The sequence below is a fragment of the Westerdykella ornata genome (assembly GCF_010094085.1).
Source record: "Westerdykella ornata strain CBS 379.55 unplaced genomic scaffold EI97scaffold_14, whole genome shotgun sequence".
NCBI classification, from domain to species: Eukaryota; Fungi; Ascomycota; class Dothideomycetes; order Pleosporales; family Sporormiaceae; genus Westerdykella; species Westerdykella ornata.
This window is the reverse complement of record NW_022986864.1, coordinates 219400-239008: the sequence shown is the minus strand read 5'-3', so window position 1 is coordinate 239008 and position 19609 is coordinate 219400. Positions and strand designations below refer to the sequence as shown.

Genomic DNA, 19609 nt, shown 5'->3' with positions numbered 1-19609 from the left:
TGAGTATCCGTAAATCCCTTGTGATTCCTTATACATATATGAAAGAGGAGGACGAGTGAACATTCACCATCTTCGCCACAGGCCTGCAAATATCTCAGCATGAGCCACCACTCCGCGGGGAGTCCCGCTCCCTCCACCATGACCGGAGAATGCAAGATCGAGGTCCGTCTCAATGCACTTATATCCACCATCTAGCCCTGTACTAATAATGATAAACACAGATGCTCTGGAACTGGAACGTCATGGACGCCTGCTTCCTCTCCTCGTCCTGGCACATCAAAAACAACGCCATGTTCGCCGCCTCCTGCATCGGCGTCGTCCTCCTAGTCGTCTGTCTCGAATTCCTGCGTCGTCTAGGCAAGGAACACGACGCCTATCTGCACCGCCAATTCCAGCGCCATCTACGTCTCACGCAATCCCAACTGGAAAAGTCTCCATCCAACGAATGCTGTACCGCAGAGCCCGCGGCGCTGCCAGGGTACGCGACGTATCGCGCAAGTCCGCTGCAGCAGCTGTGTCGCGCGGTGATTCATGGGGCCACGCTGGGGGTGGCGTATATTGTGATGCTGTTGGCCATGCATTATAATGGTTATGTAATTATTTCGATTGTCATTGGGGCGACGTTGGGAAAGTTTCTGTGCGATTGGATGGTTGTGAGGATTCCGTATAGTTCGGGGTTGGTGGAAAGGGAGGGGTTGCAGGGGAAGAGTGAGGTTGATGTGGCCGGGCCGACGGGGTGTTGTGCATGATGAAGAGGGAGGAGAGCTTTGATACCACTTTCCCTATGACACAAAATGGAAGCTTTTGCACGAATAGTGTGCTCGGTACATAATAAACTGGTCAGCGAGACATGGTCCCAATTCGCTGCGTCAGAGCTGTTGTTCTCGGACGCCAGGTATCCATGGGCGAGTGGCGCCTACGGTCTATTGAGGGCTACTGCTGACGTTACTAGTAATCCCAAGGTGATGCTTCAGTTGGAGCTCGAGACGTTGAAATGCAATATCTGCTATCCATAGCCAAAGGGGTAATAATGGGAAAAGGCATAGAAAAATGCTCGAAATTGTACCAAACAGACAATATATCTAGGACGCCTTCACTAGGTCAATTCGCAACTTATAGCAGTTGCACCCCCTTGCTTTCCATCCACTCCACCGCAATCACAGCTATCGATAGGAACCTTGGTGTAGCGGCGGCACTCAAAAGAGGTATCGATGGCAATGGATCCAAATGCGGATCTGGAATATGGATAGGACCATGTTTGTTTCATAATCTCGCCAGGACAAATTCGACCCAGGTCCTAAATAACTCCGCCTTGGTGGTTAGCGGCGTCTTGTATTCGAAAAGGTGATGCCCATTGCCCGACGTGGCAGCAGTCTAGGACATTCTTTTTCGGCTCGCCAATTCGAGTCTCGGCCTCGGCTTCACCGTAGGCTCAGGTTCCTGTGTCGTCTCCCGCGGGGATGGACAGACGAAACGCTCGTCTTCTGGGTCGTCGAATGGATCTGGGGCAGCCATACTGCCCGTTGCTCGTCGCAATGACTTGACTATTCACTTCAATGTTTGCAGTACTTCATGTCTTATGACTTGCTAATCATGTGTGCAATTGCTTGTCTTGTCTCGGGGAAAGCACGGGACACGGGTAGGTGTATACCCTAGGATAAGTCTATGTTACGAGGTCATATTCACTGTAAGGTAGTTAAACCTTTCACAGACCCTAGATGGGATAATGAAAATATTGCACCGTAGCTCGTAACGTGTACGACGCTAGAGTGAAAGGCGTCCTTACAAGTTTATGATTATATAAGTTCGTTCTCCCTATCGCAACTCTCCCCGGGTCCCCCCGACCAACTCCGCTTCATCAACATCAACACAGAAATACAACTCTATCTAGATCCTTACAACGTCTACACTTAACGGTCTACACCTTTTCACCAGGGTTGTTCGTCCATATTATTTATTTGGCGCAAGCATGACACCTCTTTCCTCAAAGCACAGCTCTACCGCCAGCGAGAAGAGCAGCACCGCTTCCACCGGCAGAAACACGTCTAGCTCAATCGCCCGCAGCAATGCTGCCAAAGAGTACGTATGAAGTCTATAAAGATTCTATAACGAATACCCTAACCACTTCTATAGCCTGAAGTTGTGGGATATCATGCGCATGTACTCCGAAGCGCCTCCCACTGCTGGAATCATTTGGGCCCTCCCCAAGACCTCGATCTATCCAGTTGTCGACGTCCTGGAACTCTCCTTACGCGAACGTAAACGTCTCTGTGCGGGCCCTCGAGTCGAAGTCTTCGAGGGCAACAGCCATGTGGCCACAGTTCCACTGCATCTTATGCTCTCTGTCTCGAGTAAAACCCGCGACATGTATCACCAGAAACCTGATCTCGCCGAAATCCACCTACCGCAAGGCATCGAAGCGGCTCCAATCAAACACATTGTCAGTTGGCTTGATAGCACTGGCAGGCTCGCGAAGTGTCCGAACCTGCCTGAAGGGCAAACCCCAAAGCAAGACCTGATGATCTGCCGCGCAGCTATGGCTTTGGGATTGGAACGTCACTACTACGAAAACATCTTCGGTCTATACTGGACTCGGTTTGCGACTCTCCGCGGTTGTCAACTGAACAGGGAAATCTACCAGAATATAGCGGATGTGGAGGCGTTGGCACTGGATGAGAATGACGTCTTCTTCGCCTGTGTAGTGAAGCGATTGGCGGAGTTGAGGCGGGCAGGCGACATGGGTGATAAGGCTGTGTGGGTGAAACTTTTTTGCGCGCCATTGGAAGTTGGCCGTTGCAATGCAGAAGATGGATGGAGGTGTGGGCAGGCGCAGGAGGTATGCGGGCAATTTGTCTTAGACAGGCTACAGATGTTTGAGTTATCTTCGAATATCTATCTAGGGCTAAGAAATATGTAGCACGTACTACGTGGAACAAACGAATAGAGGAGTTACTTGAGTGATACATTTGGAGATGACGTCTGTTGGTGAATGGAAGCATACCCTGATATTTTCTAAAATAAACATATATTGCCTATATAAAAGAACATCGGGTAAGCAATACATCCTGGGGCAGTCATGATCTAACTTTTTGGATGCGTACCACGAATGCCAGACTATAGAATTCCTACAGGGAAATATTCAAGTCACTAATGGATTTACGGGTTGCTGGCCTACACATTCTACGTGGTTATGCTTTATTTATTGTTTATTCCGTGTGAGTCGAGAGGAATTGGACCATAGGAGCGAACTGGTCAATCCAGACACATGTAGAGCTGAACAAGGAGACATTTTTCTCAAATGTCTTGCCAAAACATCCATCATCTTATCAGAAGTGGGGACCAGCCAAACATTCCACCAATAGTCGGATTTCTTTGTTAAATTAGCTGCCCTATCCGTGGTAGAAGTACTAGAACATCTCTATGCGGCTTATGATCTTTGCAACCAGAACTGTGCAGTGTACATTTTTCAGATCTGATAATTATCTGCGGAAATCTCCGAACCGTATGAGCTATATGAACTTCAATATCATGTGGCAAGGACAAGTCCTCTCTCAACAGAATGTTAAGTGCTTCTTGGATGTGCATAAACACAAACCAATGACTACCTCGAAGGCTTTTAGAAAATCTCACTTCTGATATCCTCACAACAGACAGTATACGATGCATGACGCTTTCCACCATAAGGTGCTGCCAGAAGCCACACCGGGTAGACCTTAATACGTGGTCCTCGTAGCTAGGGGAACTTGCATATAGGTGCTCTCCGACTATCCGAGATGTATCCTGAGGATGCGTTCACAGCAAGTAATGCAATCCGTAAAGCTCTCAATAGAGATAATACAATGCCGCCAGAAGTGGCTTAGTGGTTTGGTGAAAATGTGTCGCAAAGACTTTCACCGCTGCCGCCAAACGGTCCGCAGCCGCCTCGCAGAAGCTTCCCGCCACAACCCGCCTTGTGCTATATCTTTTGTATTTCTTGCAGAAACTTTCCCTATTACCTCATATTCAACTCCACAACACAACTTCTTGTGAAGCTCTCTCTACTTCAACACACTTTTCTCCGCTCCAATTGCGGCGTACCGCAACCTGTCGAGAGTCCTAGGTTCACTTTCATTATCCCTACTTCAGCATCGAAATCATCCTGTCATTGACCTCTCAAATCGTCGATATGCCAAGCCGGTCGCCGTTTGCTGTTGACATGGCGAGCGAGTCCAAGTCGCCCGATCGTAACGAGGAAGTAGACCGCCCTACGAGCCCTGCGGCCTCCGAGAAAGACGCTCCGGAGCCATTCCCATCTTACATCGAACCGCATCATTTTGACGCGGCGACCATGGACGCCGAAGGACCATTAGGGCTGGACAATGTGCGCTATCTCACGGCCAAAGACCGCCAAGCGCTCCTTGAAGGCGGACTCAAGCTTGAGATTCTCATTGGCGATAAATGGGTCTGTTCGATGCCCTGGCGTCTCTTCCAAGCTCTGTCAACCAAGGCGACGGAAATCAGCGATTCTGATCCCAAGGTCCGCCAACTGCGTCTTCCCGCTGGGCTTAGCAAGATGCCTTTCTTGTATATCCTTGAATGGCTGAAACAGATCACGACCTCGAGTCACTTCTGCTTGCTGAAGCGGCGCAACGATGCCTCCGAGGATATATCCGTCTGTCGCGCCGCGCGTCTTTTAGGCATGACGGAATACGCACAACATATCTTCAATCACTATTGGTTTAATTTCAACAACACCACGCCTAGTTTCGACGATATCAGCGCTGTTGAACAACTGGCGACAACAGAGGAGAAGATTGGCTTGGTTGGTCATGACGGAGCAGTGCTTCTGGACTGCATTGTCAAGCGACTGGCATACATGGTGGTCAACAAAAAGGTACCCGACTCGACAGCCTTGGCCGAATTCCTTCAAAAGCATCCAAAGGTACTAGGCGGAATTGCAGAGATCGTGAACCCAACAACGACCGGCGGTATCCAAGGGACTGGGCAGAACACTTCAACACTGCCGCCTTTCGGACGAAGTTCAATGGCTCCACTAGACAATACCGCAACATCTCAGAACACTCGGCATCTGAGTGGGCAGTTTGGTCAACATCTCACGCAACCATTGCCCATGGCGCATGCTGTCGGCCAATCTCAGTCATTCTTGCAGTCCAATTCCACCGGTGTCAGCTCGATACCTCTCATGTTGAACAGTGCAGTCGATGTAGGGTCTGCGTTTCGGGCAGTGAGCGGAAATATCGCTGCTTCACACTTGGAGGCTCGGCCTCTCAACGAACGTCTCAAGGGAACTCACGCGACCTACGCCCCTGATTTGGCTTATGGGAACCTAGCCAGTGGATCCGCCTATGTCTCCGCACATGCATTGTCAGACATCAACCAGGCACACTACAACTTGAACAGTTGCTTGAATATGGGGCCTAACAACTCCGATGCCATCCCTGCAACCTTCGGCCGCCGAAACACGCTATCGGGACAATTTCGACCACCGTACCACATGGTTCAAGATGATATGCAGAAAATTGTAAGTGCGAATACTCGGTGGGGAGCAGGATTGGTTTTTGTGATAGTACCGCTCACCCTACAGCAACCACTCCCGCAAAACACGAACATTGGCGCTATTGGAGAAGGGTTTGGTTCAGGTCCGCAGACGTCCGCACCTCACTTCGGAACCCAGCCGTTCCCGACCGCATCAGATTCTCCACTTCTTGCGGCGGCCAAGAAGATGTTCCCCCAGCCGGAAAACAAAAATGAGGCGTATCTCTGGGCTTCTCAACATGCTACTGCGCTGCTGGAGCAGAACACTCATTTCCGCGAGGAGCGCTCTCGTGCTGCCGTCCAGCCGAATTTCACGTTCACGAAGGATACATGGAGCCCGGGCCATGCTCCTGTTCTCCAAGAGCTGCCTCGAGCCGATGGGGCTGCCATGGGACACCGGACGAAGCAGAGCTGGGGTGACAAGAAGAATGCTTAAGGAATGGAAGACATCGTTGCTTTCTTTCCTAAGGCCTCTTCCTGGATGGAAGTAACGCGTTATACGGAATCAGACGTATGGTCGAGGATTCAGGATCCGTGATGGGTACATTACGAGCGTCTTTGGGTTCAATGGGTTGCCGGAAGATGGATTCGCGAAGTCTAACGCGGTCTACAGCGGAATCTCGCTCTGCGCGCTTTCTGTAACAGGGAGAATTCAAACCGAGGATTTCTGTATATTATGTATATCTCTCACATGCTGCAAAAACTACAATTTCCCCAAATCTTGATAGAGTAACAGCTGCAGCAGCCGCAAGTGTGATTGGGTTGTCGAGGGTTTTGTGTGGCCTCGACTTGTCCTTGGTCGTTCTCCTTCCTTCGCGTTTGCCGAAGAGTGTCTCACCATTTTCTTGACTCGAGCGTTGAGCGAAAGTCGGAGTCGACATTAGCAGCAGTAAGTCTTCAAGTGACGGCCAAGCCTCTCTCAAATCAAGGGCACAACTTTCTCCTGTTCATCTCCACTGTCAAGGCTCATGGCAAATGCAGAAGCTTCTCGGGTACTCGCTATACTGCTGATTGAATCTCCCTTGAAAAATTCCCAAACAGCTTTCCTCTGTTGACTTCCCATAACCCTTCAACATGCACTCCCTGTCTCCGGTACGGAGCGTCATGTTGTTCCGCCCTGTTCAAGAGGCCCTTCCACATTGAGAATCGTCGGCGACCCTTAGGGGAAGTGCCATCCGTTTCTTTCGTATACATCCCACTTCCCTCAACATTGAATGAATTCTCAAAGGCATTAGCGTGTCAACATTTATTCGCCCAAGGCAATCCTTTACTGCAAAACGTCGACAGAAGAATTACCGCACTGACTTGCTCAAAGTGAGCACTTACGTGACAATTCAACAGCATTCTTTTCATTCCTTATGTACTTCTTCCCCCTCATTGACCAGTATCTCTACGACTGCAAATCCGTCCGTCAACCGGTACCGTCAACTAGCAGGAAACAATCGGCCAACCGTAACCCATCTGCGCTCGGTCGCTACCTCTGCAAACGCCCATTCCAACCAAGGCAGCCTCTACATACACAATTCCTCCGCTCAGGTCCATCTCGCCCTACCAGAGCCGCCATATCTTCAAAAACTGCCCGTTGCTATCATCATGCCCACGACCAGAGCCGCACGTCGACTGATGAAGTCAATCGCCGAGACGGGCTCTGATCTGCAAGAGGCCGTCACCAAGCTGCAGCAGACGTGTATGAAAGCGGCGAGGACGCAGAAGCAAATAATGGCAGCCTTCGAAGAAGACCGGGTCCGGATTGCGGAATTTGGGGGGGGGGAGAAGAAGGCACTGCGGGCCAAGATTGCGAGGCTGCGCCGGGAGATCAGACACCTGCGCGGTATGATCACGAGTGACGAGGATTATATAGGCTCGCTCTGAGGGAGGGGAGGGAGAACGTAGGGAAGTAGCCGTTGGCTAGATGTTCAGGGAAGGAGAAAAGTGGTACGGAAGTCAGCAAGGCGCAAGGCGTAACGGAGAGTAGGATGCGGGTTTCTTGATCTTCTTTTATGTTTCCTTTCTCCTTATACTATTGTGCTCTCTTTATGGACTATGCTATTTTCTGCGACGAGTGTAGGGGTGGAGCCTAAGATATCAATTCTTCCAGATCCTGATACCCTACAGCGCATTGTGACAGATTCGTGTACGTGTGCAGAATGCGAACTTACTGAATGATGTCTTGTGGTGGTGTATTGCAGTGTGTTGAGGTATGATCAGATCCTTGAATGAATCGCAGCTGAATGTCTCGACTCAGTTCTTGATCGGTATCGTATGGCGCAGAAAGCCGAAGCTCGAGGCGCCAAGCCCAAATGGTTCGCAAAAAGGCACATAGAACGCGTCTTGCTGCCATTACGATCCTCGAAATCTCCCACTTAGTCGTACAAATCTAGTGCGTATGATACAGAATAGCGCAGAAGCGTGAGGAGAGTAAGAAACGCCAACCGCCGCCGCACCTGGCTGAGCGGAATATGCAAACCGACCCTAGAACGACTCCGAGTGCCAACCCTACGCTCTTTTATATAGAAACAATTCGAAAAAAAATTCAATCGGAAACATGGTGATTTAGGCGGCCATGGCCGGGGCCCCTAGCGTTGGCTGGCCAGATGATTGCTGAGGAGGAGGGGGAGGTGCATCGAGTCTGGTGTTATCCGCCATCATACGATTGAAGCCAATGCCGACGCCTTCAATGACGGCCAGCAGGATCGCGCAGGATATCGCACCGTTTCGCATGGATCGGAAACCGCCTCGTACAGCGAGCGAACCGCCGGTAAAGAAGCCTGCAATGATGGCGTTCCACGGGTCCTCCTTCTTGCGCACGCCTTTCACGGCGCAATCATATATGTTGAATAGACCACCCCAAACACCAAAGTTTCCGCCCAGGACGGGAGCGCGAGCCTTGATTGCTGTGATGGCGCCGATGCGCCTTTCGCCGTACGGAGAGTTACGGAACTGTGGAGCGTGAGCGCGTGCCCGCATTACAGGTCGGAGGGGATTCTACTGACTCCCTTAATACCGTGCCATACGGCGCCTCCAATAGCCTAGACGAAGCTGTCAATAGCAGTCGATTGAGCTGAATGCGCAAAGACTTACACCCATAGCGAAGGCGCCACCGAAATCGTTCAGGATCACCCATGGGCAAGGGTCGCGTGTGTGATCCATTTTGGAGGATTATGAGAGTTCGATATCAGTACTGTAGGTGTACGGAGAGAATAAGGCGGGCGATGGATGGCGATGGGCCAGTGTTGAGGTGGTGATGTCTTGTTTCGACTTTTTCCTAGGTCAACAGGGATCAGCGTTGTCGTCGGTGCACGTGATTACTTAGGGCTTACCCAAATTGCCTAGCGCAGATTGATCCTTTCGAACGTCTTTCCAAAGGCCTCCTCCTCTTCACCGTGCCTTATGGCAGAGGTTAGCATCAGCTGCTTTTCCTGCTAAAACTCATACATTTTATCGCTGAAATGGGCGCTCTAACCAACACAATGTGTCAGCCCAGACGTCGCCATATCGTCTTATCCCACTGGCTTGCAAAATCGGCGGTGACTGCGGATATACCAATGTCCACCTTTTATCATGGAATCACTCTCGCAGTGGCTTGGGAGGAATCTATCTCAGCAACTTAGGGCCTTATCAGTCTCTCTCCAATGTACATACCCAGTATCCATTGTGTCTCTTCACTGTTACTTCTGCGTTTCACTTCTCACTTCTCACTGTCATGTCTCACTTTCACTGTTACCCTCTCATGTAATCTCACGAGTTCATCAAAGTCTTTTCATCTTCGCATTTGAGCGCAACTCGGCCACTTCACCACCTCGTGGCGATGTCTTTCACTTACTACTTGTGCTTGACCCCCGCTGGTCTGTGCACCACTCGAGTGAAAGTGAACCAGTCTGCCGTCGCATATATCTTCCCGCATACAACCCACCATTCTCTCCCTTTGTCAAAGACCACTGCCAACTCACTTTTTCGCTGCTCGAGTGACTTGCATGCATCATGGCGAGGCCGTCGGCGCGTGTCACCAGGCATTCTCTCAGGCCGGGAGCGGGTGGTCTCACTCCCGCAACTACCCTAACAGAAGCGCCATCCAGTCCAGGGCTTGATCCTGTAGTCATGCGCTCCAACGAGGAACCTCGCAGGCCTGGAAGCACTGAAGGTGTTGCTCCTGAGGATGACCTCCGCCTCTCCCAAGATTCTGGGTCGCTTACCATTCCGAGCAACGACGGTAAGCATCACCTGTAGCTGTGTTCATCTTTTACACTAACACTGGTGCTATAGAAACTAAAGTTCCACCGTCTGAAGGCCATGCGATAGCTCTCGGGGCTGGTGTCACAGAAGCACTTACCGTGGTTGCAAAGCTCCAAACCCTGGGCCTGGATCAATACGAGATCCCGTTGCCCAAATGCGTCGTCCTAGGTATGCAAACTCCCAGGCTTGACACCGGCTGCGGCCTAACTAATCTTCGTCAGGCGACCAATCCACTGGGAAAAGCTCCGTGATAGAGGCGATCTCCGGTATCAAAACTCCTCGTGCGACTGACACCTGTACGCGCTGCCCTCTTTTCATCAAAATCGAACCGGCGAAGGATCCAGGCGCCCGCTGGGAAGCTTGCGTGTTTCTACGTCTCCGATACGTACACGAGCCTCAGCGTCGGGGCGGAAATGAACAACGATTTCAAGGGTGGATACAATTGCCGGGAGAATCCGAAGAAGTGAAGTTCGCGAAAACAGACTCACCAGACGAACTGGAGAATCTCATTGCAAGGGCTCAACTAGCAATACTAAGCGGAGGGATTGAGCACCAGCTTTTTCTCCATGGACCGCTCGAGGAACTGGAAAAACACTATCGGCGTGCAGATTTCAGTCCAAACTGTGTCTGTATTTACATCTCCCACCCAGGACTTGCCTCTCTTTCGTTCTATGACCTCCCGGGAATCATTGGACAATCCGAGGATGATAAGACACACTTCCTCGTAAAATTTGTCAAAGACTTAGTCACGGAATACGTCCAGGACAAGGAATCTCTCATTCTAGTCGCCTGTTCACTGGAGAACGATATCCATAATTCAACGGCGGCTGGAATTGCACGGGAGCTGAACGCCACCGATCGTTGCGTTGGTACGTAGCTTCCCTTCTTACCCGCATGCACGTTTACTAACATGACCAGGCGTCTTGACAAAGCCAGACAGGCTTCCAGCCGGCAGCCGGGTCGACAAGATTCGAGCCATATTGGAAGGCAGAAGCTTCAAACTCGGCCACGATTATTTCGTTGTGAAGAACCTTGGACAGCAGGAGATCAATGCAGGCTTCACCAACCGAGATGCGCGCGCGGAAGAGGAAAAATTTTTCAGCACTGTTGAGCCGTGGGCCACGGAATTGCAGTCACATAAAGATCGGTTTGGCACGGCAGCTCTCCAAGCATATTTGTCCGACAAGCTTGCAGCTCAGATGCTGAGGGCTCTGCCTACCATTCGTCACGGAATCAATGAGCGGCTTAGTGCTGTTTCGGCTGAGCTGGAGCTAATTCCGAAACCGCCCACCCACAACGCGATGCTGAAAGTGACAGAGATTCTAAGGGACTTCACTCAAAACATACAGAAGGACATAGAAATCGATGGCAGTCACGATGAAACCAGCTGGCGCAACCAGTGGGAAGGCATTAAGGACAGTTTCAACAACGGGCTTGCGGCGATGAAACCCGCTCTGAAGCCGTGGGGTACAAGGGACCTCAACCTCATCCAGTCTTCGTCGAAGGGGAACTCACCGTCGGATTGCATTGTCATCGATTCTGATGATGACGGCGACGAGAGTGGCAACGTGCAAGGACCATCAACCGATACTCCGAGCAAGAAGCGAAAATTGGGAGCCAGCGACGGGAACAATACCCCCAAGAAACAACCCGTTCGAGGCAATGTCAAGGTCGAAGCCAAGCCCATGTGGAAGCCTGGCAATGACGAGTTAGTTCGATACAAGACCAGACTTGATCTCGATGATATTGGACGTCGAATCAAGGCAACCTCCAAATCAAGAATACCCGGCGAGTTGCAGCCGAAGGTCCTAGACCGTATGATGATCAACACCCTGGAACAATGGCACCGGCCACTTGATCGATTCTTCAATGAGCTAGAGGAAAAGCTGAGAGCTTATCTGGAATCCGTCTTTGATGAACATTTCCGTGCTTGGCGGGATGCTGAACTCTACCGTGCTGCTTGGAAGGTGGTTGAGAAGCTTCTTCAGGATCATATCGACGAGCAGCGTCATACGATGGCGCCGGAGACTCTGAAAGATGAACTGGAGGGCCCGTACATCTACTACAAGGAGGTGTGGCATGATGAGAGGTGCAAAGTCGACGAGTTGTACAAGTCACACAGGATCAGAGCCCGGACGAAGAACTACTTCGACGAATGGGACTCCATCTATGGCAAGACGACTACACCGAACGAACGGGAAAAGCTGTCTCAGAAGGCGGAGCACCGTGATATTATCGTTCAAGAACCCTATGAGCTTGAGCTAGGCGTCGCTTCCAAGATCATCTCATATTACAACATCGCGTCTCGGCGTTTCCATGACTCCATCTGCATGCGCGTTGAGAGCAAACTATTCAAAGCCCTCCGGACAACTCTTTTCGGGGAGTTGGTGGAAGCACTGACCGCAGGTCCGCAAGGTATGTGATATGCACATCAATCGACTACTCATGGACGAATACTCTAACGAGAAACCAGGCCACGAGAACTGCATCCGCCTTCTCGCAGACGATCCCGACCGTGAGCTTCGTCGCAGGGAGCTCATACGCATCAAGGACTCGCTGCTCCGAGGCCTGCAAGAACTTGACAAGCTTCAGGGAAAGTACAACGATCCGTCAATGGTCAAAGCCGAACAGCAGGGTTTCAATCTTCCACTTCGAGCTCCCACCGTTGAGCAAGGCGACTTGATGATTGTGGACAGCAATTGATGGGCTTGGGTATTGGGACGCAAGTGTTCTGGATGTTCACGCACATACCGTTTATGTAAAGCGCCCGCTGTCGTCGTTGACGGTTTTCTGAGCTGTCGGAAACGTTTAGCCTTTCTCGTCGACATCGCGGGGAATCACTGGCTTGTACATCACATGCTTGTGACTGGAATATGGGATCGATCGTCTCGCTCGCGCAGAGGCTGTCGCTATTGTGGTCTCGAACAATGAGCCTCCATTTGTCGTGCTGGCGCAGACCGCTCACCATATGTGTTCATGGGAAGGCCTTGAAATGGAATCAATTGGTTAGATCATGCCTATGTACCTCTGCCTAAGATCCGGAATTCCAAGGTACCCTTCCAACCTTGCCAATCAGTCTATCCGTGATGTTTCTACCGTGATGTTTTGTCCAAGCTAGGTGATGTTCCTACTATAACCTCTTGAATAATTCTGTTGTCGCACTTACCGTTGATTCAACGGGATATAACTTGTGAGCTAGGTTGCTATGTTTAATTCATCGAATTGTTGTGGCGCGAAGATATTGAATTTCCATAGAGGGTTAGCGCTCGATCTACGCTCTACGTCATGGTTAGCGTCCAACTTACACTGCTCTCAGGCCCGAATGATCCCCCGGGCCTTCCCCCAACTACTGTGCTTCCAATTCCCACATATCCAGACTGCCTGGACCAGGATCTGCCGTTATCTCCTTGCGTTCAACTGTGAAAGGGCTCCGCACTGAAGAAGCCCAAAAAATATAGTCTATAGCACGACCCTGAAGAGCAACCGGTGTATAAGGTTTGAAGATGAAAACCGCACTGCTGGTCATCGATATGCAGGAGCATTTTCGGGAAATGGGCATGCCTATCATGAAGAGTATGTTTCCTCTTTCCGCTCTCAGATCCGTCTTCCGTTCCCTGTACTCCTTCTCGAAGACATGCAAGATGGAACAAGCACTCGAGTTAGATACTACCGACGGCCCTCTCCTACGTTTAACTTTATCCCCGTTTCGAAACATATGCCTTTCCTTACTTACCTCAAACACACTCGTACTCCCCCTCCGTCTCCCTCGCTAACATCTCCCTCCTAACCCGCCCCAGATATATCCACCCTCTCCGACCACTTCACCACCCACTACCTCCCCCAACACTTCACCCAACACGGCCACCCACCCTCCGACTTTGAATCCCCCATCACCAACCAACTGGTAAAGAAATGGGGCATCGAAGGCAGCATCCACCGCGGCTCCCCCGCGTGGCACCTCCTCCCCTCCATCCGCGCCCTCTACGACAACGCCTCCTCCTCCCATACACACCCCTCCGTCATCCCCAAAAACACATACGACGCCTTCCTAGGCATCACCGGCCCGGAGCTCTCCACTTCCAACGCCGCTTCCTCCTCTTCGTCTCCGCCAGCCCCACCGTCTCTAGAATCCCGGCTCCGCACCGCGGCCGTCGAGAGAGTCATCGTCTGCGGCGTCCTGACGGATTGCTGCTGCGATACTACTGCCCGCAGTGCATTCAATCGCGGGTTCGAGACGTGGCTCGTTGAAGATGCGTGTGCGAGCGTGGATCAGAGACAGCATGAGGCTGCGCTGCGGGGGTATGGGTTTGGGTACGGGGATGTGGTGAGTACGGAGGAGGTGGTTAGGAGGTTGGGGAGGGAGGTGGGGTGTTAGGTGTAGGCTAGTTGGTGGTTGGGAGAGGTGTGAGGGAGGATGGTGGGTTTGAAGGGCTTGTGGAACTGAGCAGTGAGTTTGGTAGGGTTAGCTGAGGGTAGGGGAGAAAGGGGGAAAACTCAAAGGTACAGAGCGGTTTGTGCTTCAGTATTATATTGATTCTTTGGGAAGAAAATGGGCGGGGCGTTGTGCGTTACGGTGGTGCATGTGAATGCATCTTGCGATACCGTCGACGCCTCAGAATGGTCGAAATGCCCAGCTTCTCGATTAGCTGTTTGAACAGAATCCGAACCATTATGGAGATAATGTCCAGGAGGCAGATGCAGGCCTGCGAGAGTTGAGGTCGGAGGTCGTCTTTGTCGATGAAGGAGTAGCGCTAAGTCTATAATCGGCTAGCGTAAAATTTCAGGTACCCCGCCAATTGCAAGGTCCGTTCTGTTCACCCTTTCCCCCCACCACGGACCAGCTGGGGCGATTCTCTCCGTCTCTGTCCCCACTCCATCTCACCTCCAGCCCTCCTAAAGCTCTCAATTACGCAATCCTTTTGGCAATCATGGCTGCTTTGCATATACACTGCCGAGCTCATAGGGTATCACCTCGGTTCCTCCCAGGTATAGATTGTTCCACTGATCTCCCAATGGTCCCATCTGAAGCCGAATGCCTTCGGGAACATGGATCACGGCTTGACAGCAACGTCCCATGCCGCTACTTGGACATGAGGCTAACGTTTGACACCCAATTGCCGTGATCGCCCTTAGCCAGGCACGTGTTTATGATTGTGCTGGACACCTTTCATCGTCTCCCACAGAAACCCGTCATCACTCCACTCCTCCCCTACTACTCTTCACCATGTCACCAGCAGCCATCTCCAACACCGCTCCCGCCCCGTCCAACGGGGAGAAGACATCGAGCACGTCAATCTCCTCTTCCTCCTCCCTAGCCAAGGAAGCAGACTCCATCCCCGCCTGGGTCAAGCCCGACCTCTCGCGCCTCATGCGCGTTGAGCATTGCCCAGGCAACTTCGCCGCGCGCTCCCTCTCCCTCGTCGACCTCCCCGCCGGCGCCATCTTCGCGCGCATCACCTCGCCCACTCGGGCCCTCTGCGCCTATTCCTCGGTCCAGGCCACCCGCTCCCTGCACATCGAGCTCAACAACGACCTCGTCTACATCAACCACTCGTGCCGCCCCACCCTCATCTTCGACATGCCCCGCTGGGAAGTCCGCGTCAACCCGGACCTGAAGGAGGGCCTTCGCGCCGGCGACGAACTCACCTTCTTCTACCCCAGCACCGAGTGGGACATGGCGCAACCGTTCGACTGCCTGTGCAAGCAGCCCGAGTGCCGGGGCAGAATCTCCGGCGCCAAAGACATGCCTGCCAAAGTACTGGCCGAGTACTGGCTGAATCCGCATATCGAAGAACTCCTGCACGAGAAGGGCGTCGAGTTCGAAAAGAACGGCGCTTGAAGCGGCTGATGGGGACGGAGGAACCTCACATGCTTGTCCCGACCCTTGTTTTGCATAGATGAGCGTTTTTTTTGGCACCGAGGCTGGTTGTCCGAGGCCCTGGAGGCTCAACTTATATGAAGCCGTAAAAGCCCAAGAGATAGATTTCGTCTGGTTTTTGCATTGCATTTTTGCATGCCAAGAACCATAGATTTAGGAGGGAAGGGAATAGACGTTGTCGATTGGAGTCATGCCCATATGCGCCTACATGATTATTCCATTGGAGGATTCTCACTTGTCCTTGGTGATAGATGTGCTTTACCATTTGTTTCTCCTCTACGGTGCGTGCGCCCGTATGTCATCGTCGGGTACGCTAGTCTGAGACAATACAGCTGGTGCATACTATAGAACATTTACATAGAATTCGAGAGCTTGGATTCCCCAGGCCTTCTACCTCGGCACTGTCTGTCGTCATTATTGGTTCGGAATCTCTCTCTTCCTGCGCGCCATCTACTAGCTCTAGCTCTGACCTAGCACCATTTGGGCATGTGTAAACCCAGCCGTTCATGGTGAAAGTTCATGTATGTGTTTCTAGGTCTCCAAGGCTTACTATCCGCGCAACGGTGGGCAGGGACCTATCAGTGAGGGCTGGGTATTAGAGTATCGATGATGCGGATGAACCCTTATGGTCCTGGGGTGTCCGTCGGCAAAACCATCGATCACTCACCAAGCCACTCAAGCTTCTATTCTCAGGTACCTATGTATACAATGAACTCAACCACATGGGTATATCCTCGTCCCCTCTCTATCCATCCCTCCCTCACCCCAAATCCAATCCGCTAATTCATTCCCTCTCCACCCACCCCCAACCCCCTCACCCACTCCCCCGCCCTCCTCGCACAAGCCGTCGCCTCGGCATCAAACCCCAACTGCCCGCCCACAAGACAAACATCATGCACGGCCGTCTCCTCGACATCCAGCACCACCTCGTTCCCCACCACCCCCCTCATACTCTCCACCCACTCGACATCATCGAAGAACAACACCTCAGCACTCCCCGTATTCACCCACACGGGCACGCTCGTCCGAAACGGCCTCCCCTTGTGCGAAACGTACTCGCTCTCCAGCACCTTGGGCCCCGCAGCACCCGCGTACGCGAGACCGCCCCACGAGGTAAACGAGTAGGGGAGGTAATCGGTGCCGTAATTCCTGTTGCTTTCGAGTTTGGAGCGATGGATGCTGTCCGCCGGCGAAATCCAAGGGGACCAGAGCAACGCTGCCCTGGGCGCAGGGATATCGAGCTCGGCGCCGAATTGGGATATGTATCTCAAGAGGGAGATGGCTGCGTTTGCGCCGGCCGAGTCGCCGGACAGGATGATGCGGCTAGCGGGGATGTGCAGGTCGTTGAGGAGGTGGAGGTAGGCGGAGAGGCAGTCTTGCAGGGCGGCGGGGAAGGGGTTGGAAGTGGGTGAGGCCGGCAGCGTCGAGAGGCGGTATTGCGGCGCCAGGACGTGGGTTGCGGGCGTGTGGTTGAGGAGTTTGCGGGCGAAGTAGCCAGAGGCTTTGGTGCGGCCGTCGCCGATGACGAAGGCGCCGCCGTGGAGGTGGAGGATTACCAGGATGGCGGACGTGTTGGAGGAGGGGGTTAGGGGCGCGGGATACCAGCTTGCGCCTATGGGGATGGGTTTGACGTGCTCGGTCGGCGCGAATGGGCCGGTGAAGTATTTCCCTGCGGCGGGTTTGAGGACGACGAAGCGCTCTTTTTCGGCGCCCGGGGTTAAGGGGAGCGGAGTCTTGATGCGGAGACGCGCTATGTGGTGTACGGCGGAGAGGAAAAGGCGCACGCTGAGGGCCTGGCGGAAGCTCCATTTCGGGTGTTGACGGCCGTAGGGGAGGATGTATTTGAGGATCCAGAGGGGGATGCGGGCCAGCTCGAACCCGAGGGCTGTGAGGGCGTAGAGGCCTCTGAAGGGCTGGTATTGCAATAGGTCTGCCATGATGGCTGCGAGACCTCGGGCTGCTGGGCTCAGAGGTGGAGGAATGGAGGTCTCAAGGGAGGGACTCGAGTCGTTTTAACTTATACTGGGTAGAACTGTGATGGAAGGCGTCAGCGAATGGGAGGGCCGAGCATAGAATTGGACCTCGGCTTCTCTAAGAGTGGGGAATGCACTTGGGCAAGGACCAATCCCCCGCATGGCGGTAGACCCACTTCTGGCGCTAGGTCACATTTGGTAATAATCGCATGCGAATGGTTTTCTGTGCCCTGATCCTCCTCTGCCAATCGGCACTTCCCCAGAGCAATCATATCATACACATGACCAACGATGAATAAACGTCCTACGGACTACTCAAAAAGCAGGGGTTATAATATAGCTGTGCTTGCTGTGTGACTCGGCGCTGCAGCTGGTAGTAGGCATCTTTCCGGCATTCTGCGATTCATTATCCCAAAGTAGCCTAACAAGACGGGACTGACTTTCTGATCGGTAGTACGCTATCCTTGAACGACGTTTATGTGGTAACAGTAGGATTTATGCGGAGCGTTTTGGGCCCCATGAGTAGCCAAGACTACCTCCCCACGTGTACCGTCAATATCTCCACGACGGTGCAGCTCTCTTTGACCTCCACAAACAAAGCATCGCCATCCAACCCAACGCCGGAGTTGGCAACGACACCACAATCCTCTTTGTCCATCTTCCGCTTCTAGCTAGACACACACAGGGAGTGCAACAAAACAAACCGTGTCCTTGGTTTGTCTCCTCCCTTGACGAAAATACATCATGCCTTCGTAGGCCATCCCTTCTCCTCATCCTCTCCGCACAGAATTTCCGGTAACCTGGTCACATCCTTTCTGCAGAAAGTAACCCCCTACTTCTTCCACGCCCTACGCACCCTCACCATCCCTCTGCGTCCATCCAGCACAGAACCGCCTTTTTCGGCCCAACCTTTCCCTTCTCAAAAAGGCAAGATGAGCCCGCCCACAACGATCCACATCACCTTAGACACAACTCCCACTCCCAGTTCTCCCTCGAACGCTCACAATTGCCCCCCTCTCTTCACCGCGGGACCCCTCGACCTAAACAAATGCGACGCATACTGCCTCCTCTTCGTCCTCCTGGTTCCCTTCATCCTCCTCTGGTTAAGCCACCAATCCAACCTCCTCAACGAAAAAAGCCACCAAACCACTGAGGACGAAACCGCCCTACGGCCCGTCTGGGCTTCAGCGACTACGCACGCGCAGCTGCTCGGGTTGGTGGAGCAATACGTATACCGGCGGATATCATGGGGTCCGTGGGACGCCGGCAGTCTTCGCGATCGATGGCCCGAGAAACGGTTCCTGAAGAGGCTGATGAGGGGCGGAGTAATCCCCATCGAGATTTCAGAAGGGGGCCTGCAGACCTATCTAAAAAGAGGGAGAAGCGACACGTGGTGGGACGTTTTGTTACCCACATATGCTCAGAGTAAAGGAAGGGGGTTCTTTGTGTTTGTCATGCCGTATCCCGTTGCGCCGTTCCATGCGTTTAAGAAGGCGTTTTTGACGAACCTGTTGGCGCAGGACGAGTATGCCGTGACGGTGTCGTACCACAGGAGTGGTGGCTGGTATTCGCATTCGAGGTACTCGCCCATGAAGGCGAGCGATGAGTACCTCGAGGCGGGAGCCTTATCGCGATTCGGTTTGTTGTTGCCGTTTATGCAGGATCGGGTGCTCAAAGAGGGAAGATTGGTGCGAAAAGACAGAGTAATTGGGAGGCATGGAGGGATCGACAGGGCGGTGACTTTGGAAGATTTCATGTCGGAAGAACCTGGAGAGGCCGTCCCATTGCTAGTGAGCAGACCGTTTGTGGTGGTGCGTGTGGAGGCTCTAGATCACACGCCGGTGAGGCTTGACGAGTTTGTGTACCAAGAAGCGCGGGATGCTGGATTTATCGATGTGTTCATGGAAGACGAGCTAAGCAGGGCGGTTGGCGGTCTCTATGACGAGCACGGTATACGGTGGAAGACGGGCGTATAGTCGTCCTGGTACTG

The 19609-nt window shown here is 52.6% G+C and overlaps 10 protein-coding genes across 10 annotated transcripts; 8 read left to right on the top strand and 2 right to left on the bottom strand.

The window, feature by feature from the left end:
* The first annotated feature begins 6 nt into the window (after positions 1 to 6).
* On the top strand, positions 7 to 1205 carry EI97DRAFT_467979 (ctr copper transporter family protein-like protein). Its single transcript, XM_033801630.1, has 2 exons — positions 7 to 162; positions 222 to 1205. Exons 1-2 carry the CDS (start codon positions 100 to 102, stop codon positions 747 to 749), a joined length of 591 nt encoding a protein of 196 aa, XP_033652940.1. The 5' UTR covers positions 7 to 99; the 3' UTR covers positions 750 to 1205.
* A 651-nt stretch (positions 1206 to 1856) lies between these two features.
* EI97DRAFT_501982 (uncharacterized protein) lies at positions 1857 to 2944 on the top strand (the record flags this gene model as incomplete). Its single annotated transcript, XM_033802734.1, has 3 exons — positions 1857 to 2079; positions 2134 to 2836; positions 2918 to 2944. The coding sequence occupies exons 1-3, from the start codon at positions 1970 to 1972 to the stop codon at positions 2942 to 2944; spliced, it is 840 nt and encodes a 279-aa protein (XP_033652939.1). The 5' UTR covers positions 1857 to 1969.
* A 1221-nt stretch (positions 2945 to 4165) lies between these two features.
* Positions 4166 to 5971, top strand: EI97DRAFT_443261 (uncharacterized protein; the record flags this gene model as incomplete). The annotated part of the gene is made up of 2 exons (XM_033799807.1): positions 4166 to 5521; positions 5585 to 5971. 2 exons carry the CDS (start codon positions 4166 to 4168, stop codon positions 5969 to 5971), a joined length of 1743 nt encoding a protein of 580 aa, XP_033652938.1.
* Positions 5972 to 6893: 922 nt separating this feature from the next.
* EI97DRAFT_459308 (uncharacterized protein) lies at positions 6894 to 7407 on the top strand (the record flags this gene model as incomplete). The annotated part of the gene is made up of 2 exons (XM_033800991.1): positions 6894 to 6987; positions 7040 to 7407. The coding sequence occupies 2 exons, from the start codon at positions 6894 to 6896 to the stop codon at positions 7405 to 7407; spliced, it is 462 nt and encodes a 153-aa protein (XP_033652937.1).
* Positions 7408 to 8088: 681 nt separating this feature from the next.
* EI97DRAFT_379428 (mitochondrial import inner membrane translocase-like protein subunit tim17) lies at positions 8089 to 8685 on the bottom strand (the record flags this gene model as incomplete). The annotated part of the gene is made up of 3 exons (XM_033795711.1): positions 8089 to 8475; positions 8529 to 8564; positions 8617 to 8685. 3 exons carry the CDS (start codon positions 8683 to 8685, stop codon positions 8089 to 8091), a joined length of 492 nt encoding a protein of 163 aa, XP_033652936.1.
* Positions 8686 to 9516: 831 nt separating this feature from the next.
* EI97DRAFT_459306 (P-loop containing nucleoside triphosphate hydrolase protein) lies at positions 9517 to 12471 on the top strand (the record flags this gene model as incomplete). The annotated part of the gene is made up of 5 exons (XM_033800990.1): positions 9517 to 9745; positions 9799 to 9936; positions 9990 to 10637; positions 10687 to 12183; positions 12242 to 12471. 5 exons carry the CDS (start codon positions 9517 to 9519, stop codon positions 12469 to 12471), a joined length of 2742 nt encoding a protein of 913 aa, XP_033652935.1.
* A 618-nt stretch (positions 12472 to 13089) lies between these two features.
* On the top strand, positions 13090 to 14470 carry EI97DRAFT_434241 (Isochorismatase hydrolase). Its single transcript, XM_033798584.1, has 2 exons — positions 13090 to 13341; positions 13566 to 14470. The coding sequence occupies exons 1-2, from the start codon at positions 13272 to 13274 to the stop codon at positions 14141 to 14143; spliced, it is 648 nt and encodes a 215-aa protein (XP_033652934.1). The 5' UTR covers positions 13090 to 13271; the 3' UTR covers positions 14144 to 14470.
* A 166-nt stretch (positions 14471 to 14636) lies between these two features.
* Positions 14637 to 15997, top strand: EI97DRAFT_434239 (uncharacterized protein). Its single transcript, XM_033798583.1, has one exon. The coding sequence runs from the start codon at positions 14993 to 14995 to the stop codon at positions 15605 to 15607; it is 615 nt and encodes a 204-aa protein (XP_033652933.1). The 5' UTR covers positions 14637 to 14992; the 3' UTR covers positions 15608 to 15997.
* A 428-nt stretch (positions 15998 to 16425) lies between these two features.
* EI97DRAFT_501977 (alpha/beta-hydrolase) lies at positions 16426 to 17691 on the bottom strand (the record flags this gene model as incomplete). Its single annotated transcript, XM_033802733.1, has 1 exon — positions 16426 to 17691. Exon 1 carries the CDS (start codon positions 17581 to 17583, stop codon positions 16426 to 16428), a length of 1158 nt encoding a protein of 385 aa, XP_033652932.1. The 5' UTR covers positions 17584 to 17691.
* Positions 17692 to 18551: 860 nt separating this feature from the next.
* On the top strand, positions 18552 to 19595 carry EI97DRAFT_459302 (uncharacterized protein; the record flags this gene model as incomplete). The annotated part of the gene is made up of 1 exon (XM_033800989.1): positions 18552 to 19595. The coding sequence occupies one exon, from the start codon at positions 18552 to 18554 to the stop codon at positions 19593 to 19595; it is 1044 nt and encodes a 347-aa protein (XP_033652931.1).
* Positions 19596 to 19609: the final 14 nt, after the last annotated feature.

What these genes read in the sequence shown, in the direction of transcription:
- EI97DRAFT_467979 (XM_033801630.1), top strand. Translation starts at nt 100, where the DNA reads ATGAGCCACCACTCCGCGGGGAGTCCCGCTCCCTCCACCATGACCGGA. An exon ending in CCGGAGAATGCAAGATCGAG is followed by an intron (nt 163 to 221) that starts GTCCGTCTCAAT and finishes TGATAAACACAG; the next exon opens with ATGCTCTGGAACTGGAACGT.
- EI97DRAFT_434241 (XM_033798584.1), top strand. Translation starts at nt 13,272, where the DNA reads ATGAAAACCGCACTGCTGGTCATCGATATGCAGGAGCATTTTCGGGAA. An exon ending in GGGCATGCCTATCATGAAGA is followed by an intron (nt 13,342 to 13,565) that starts GTATGTTTCCTC and finishes AACCCGCCCCAG; the next exon opens with ATATATCCACCCTCTCCGAC.
- EI97DRAFT_434239 (XM_033798583.1), top strand. Translation starts at nt 14,993, where the DNA reads ATGTCACCAGCAGCCATCTCCAACACCGCTCCCGCCCCGTCCAACGGG.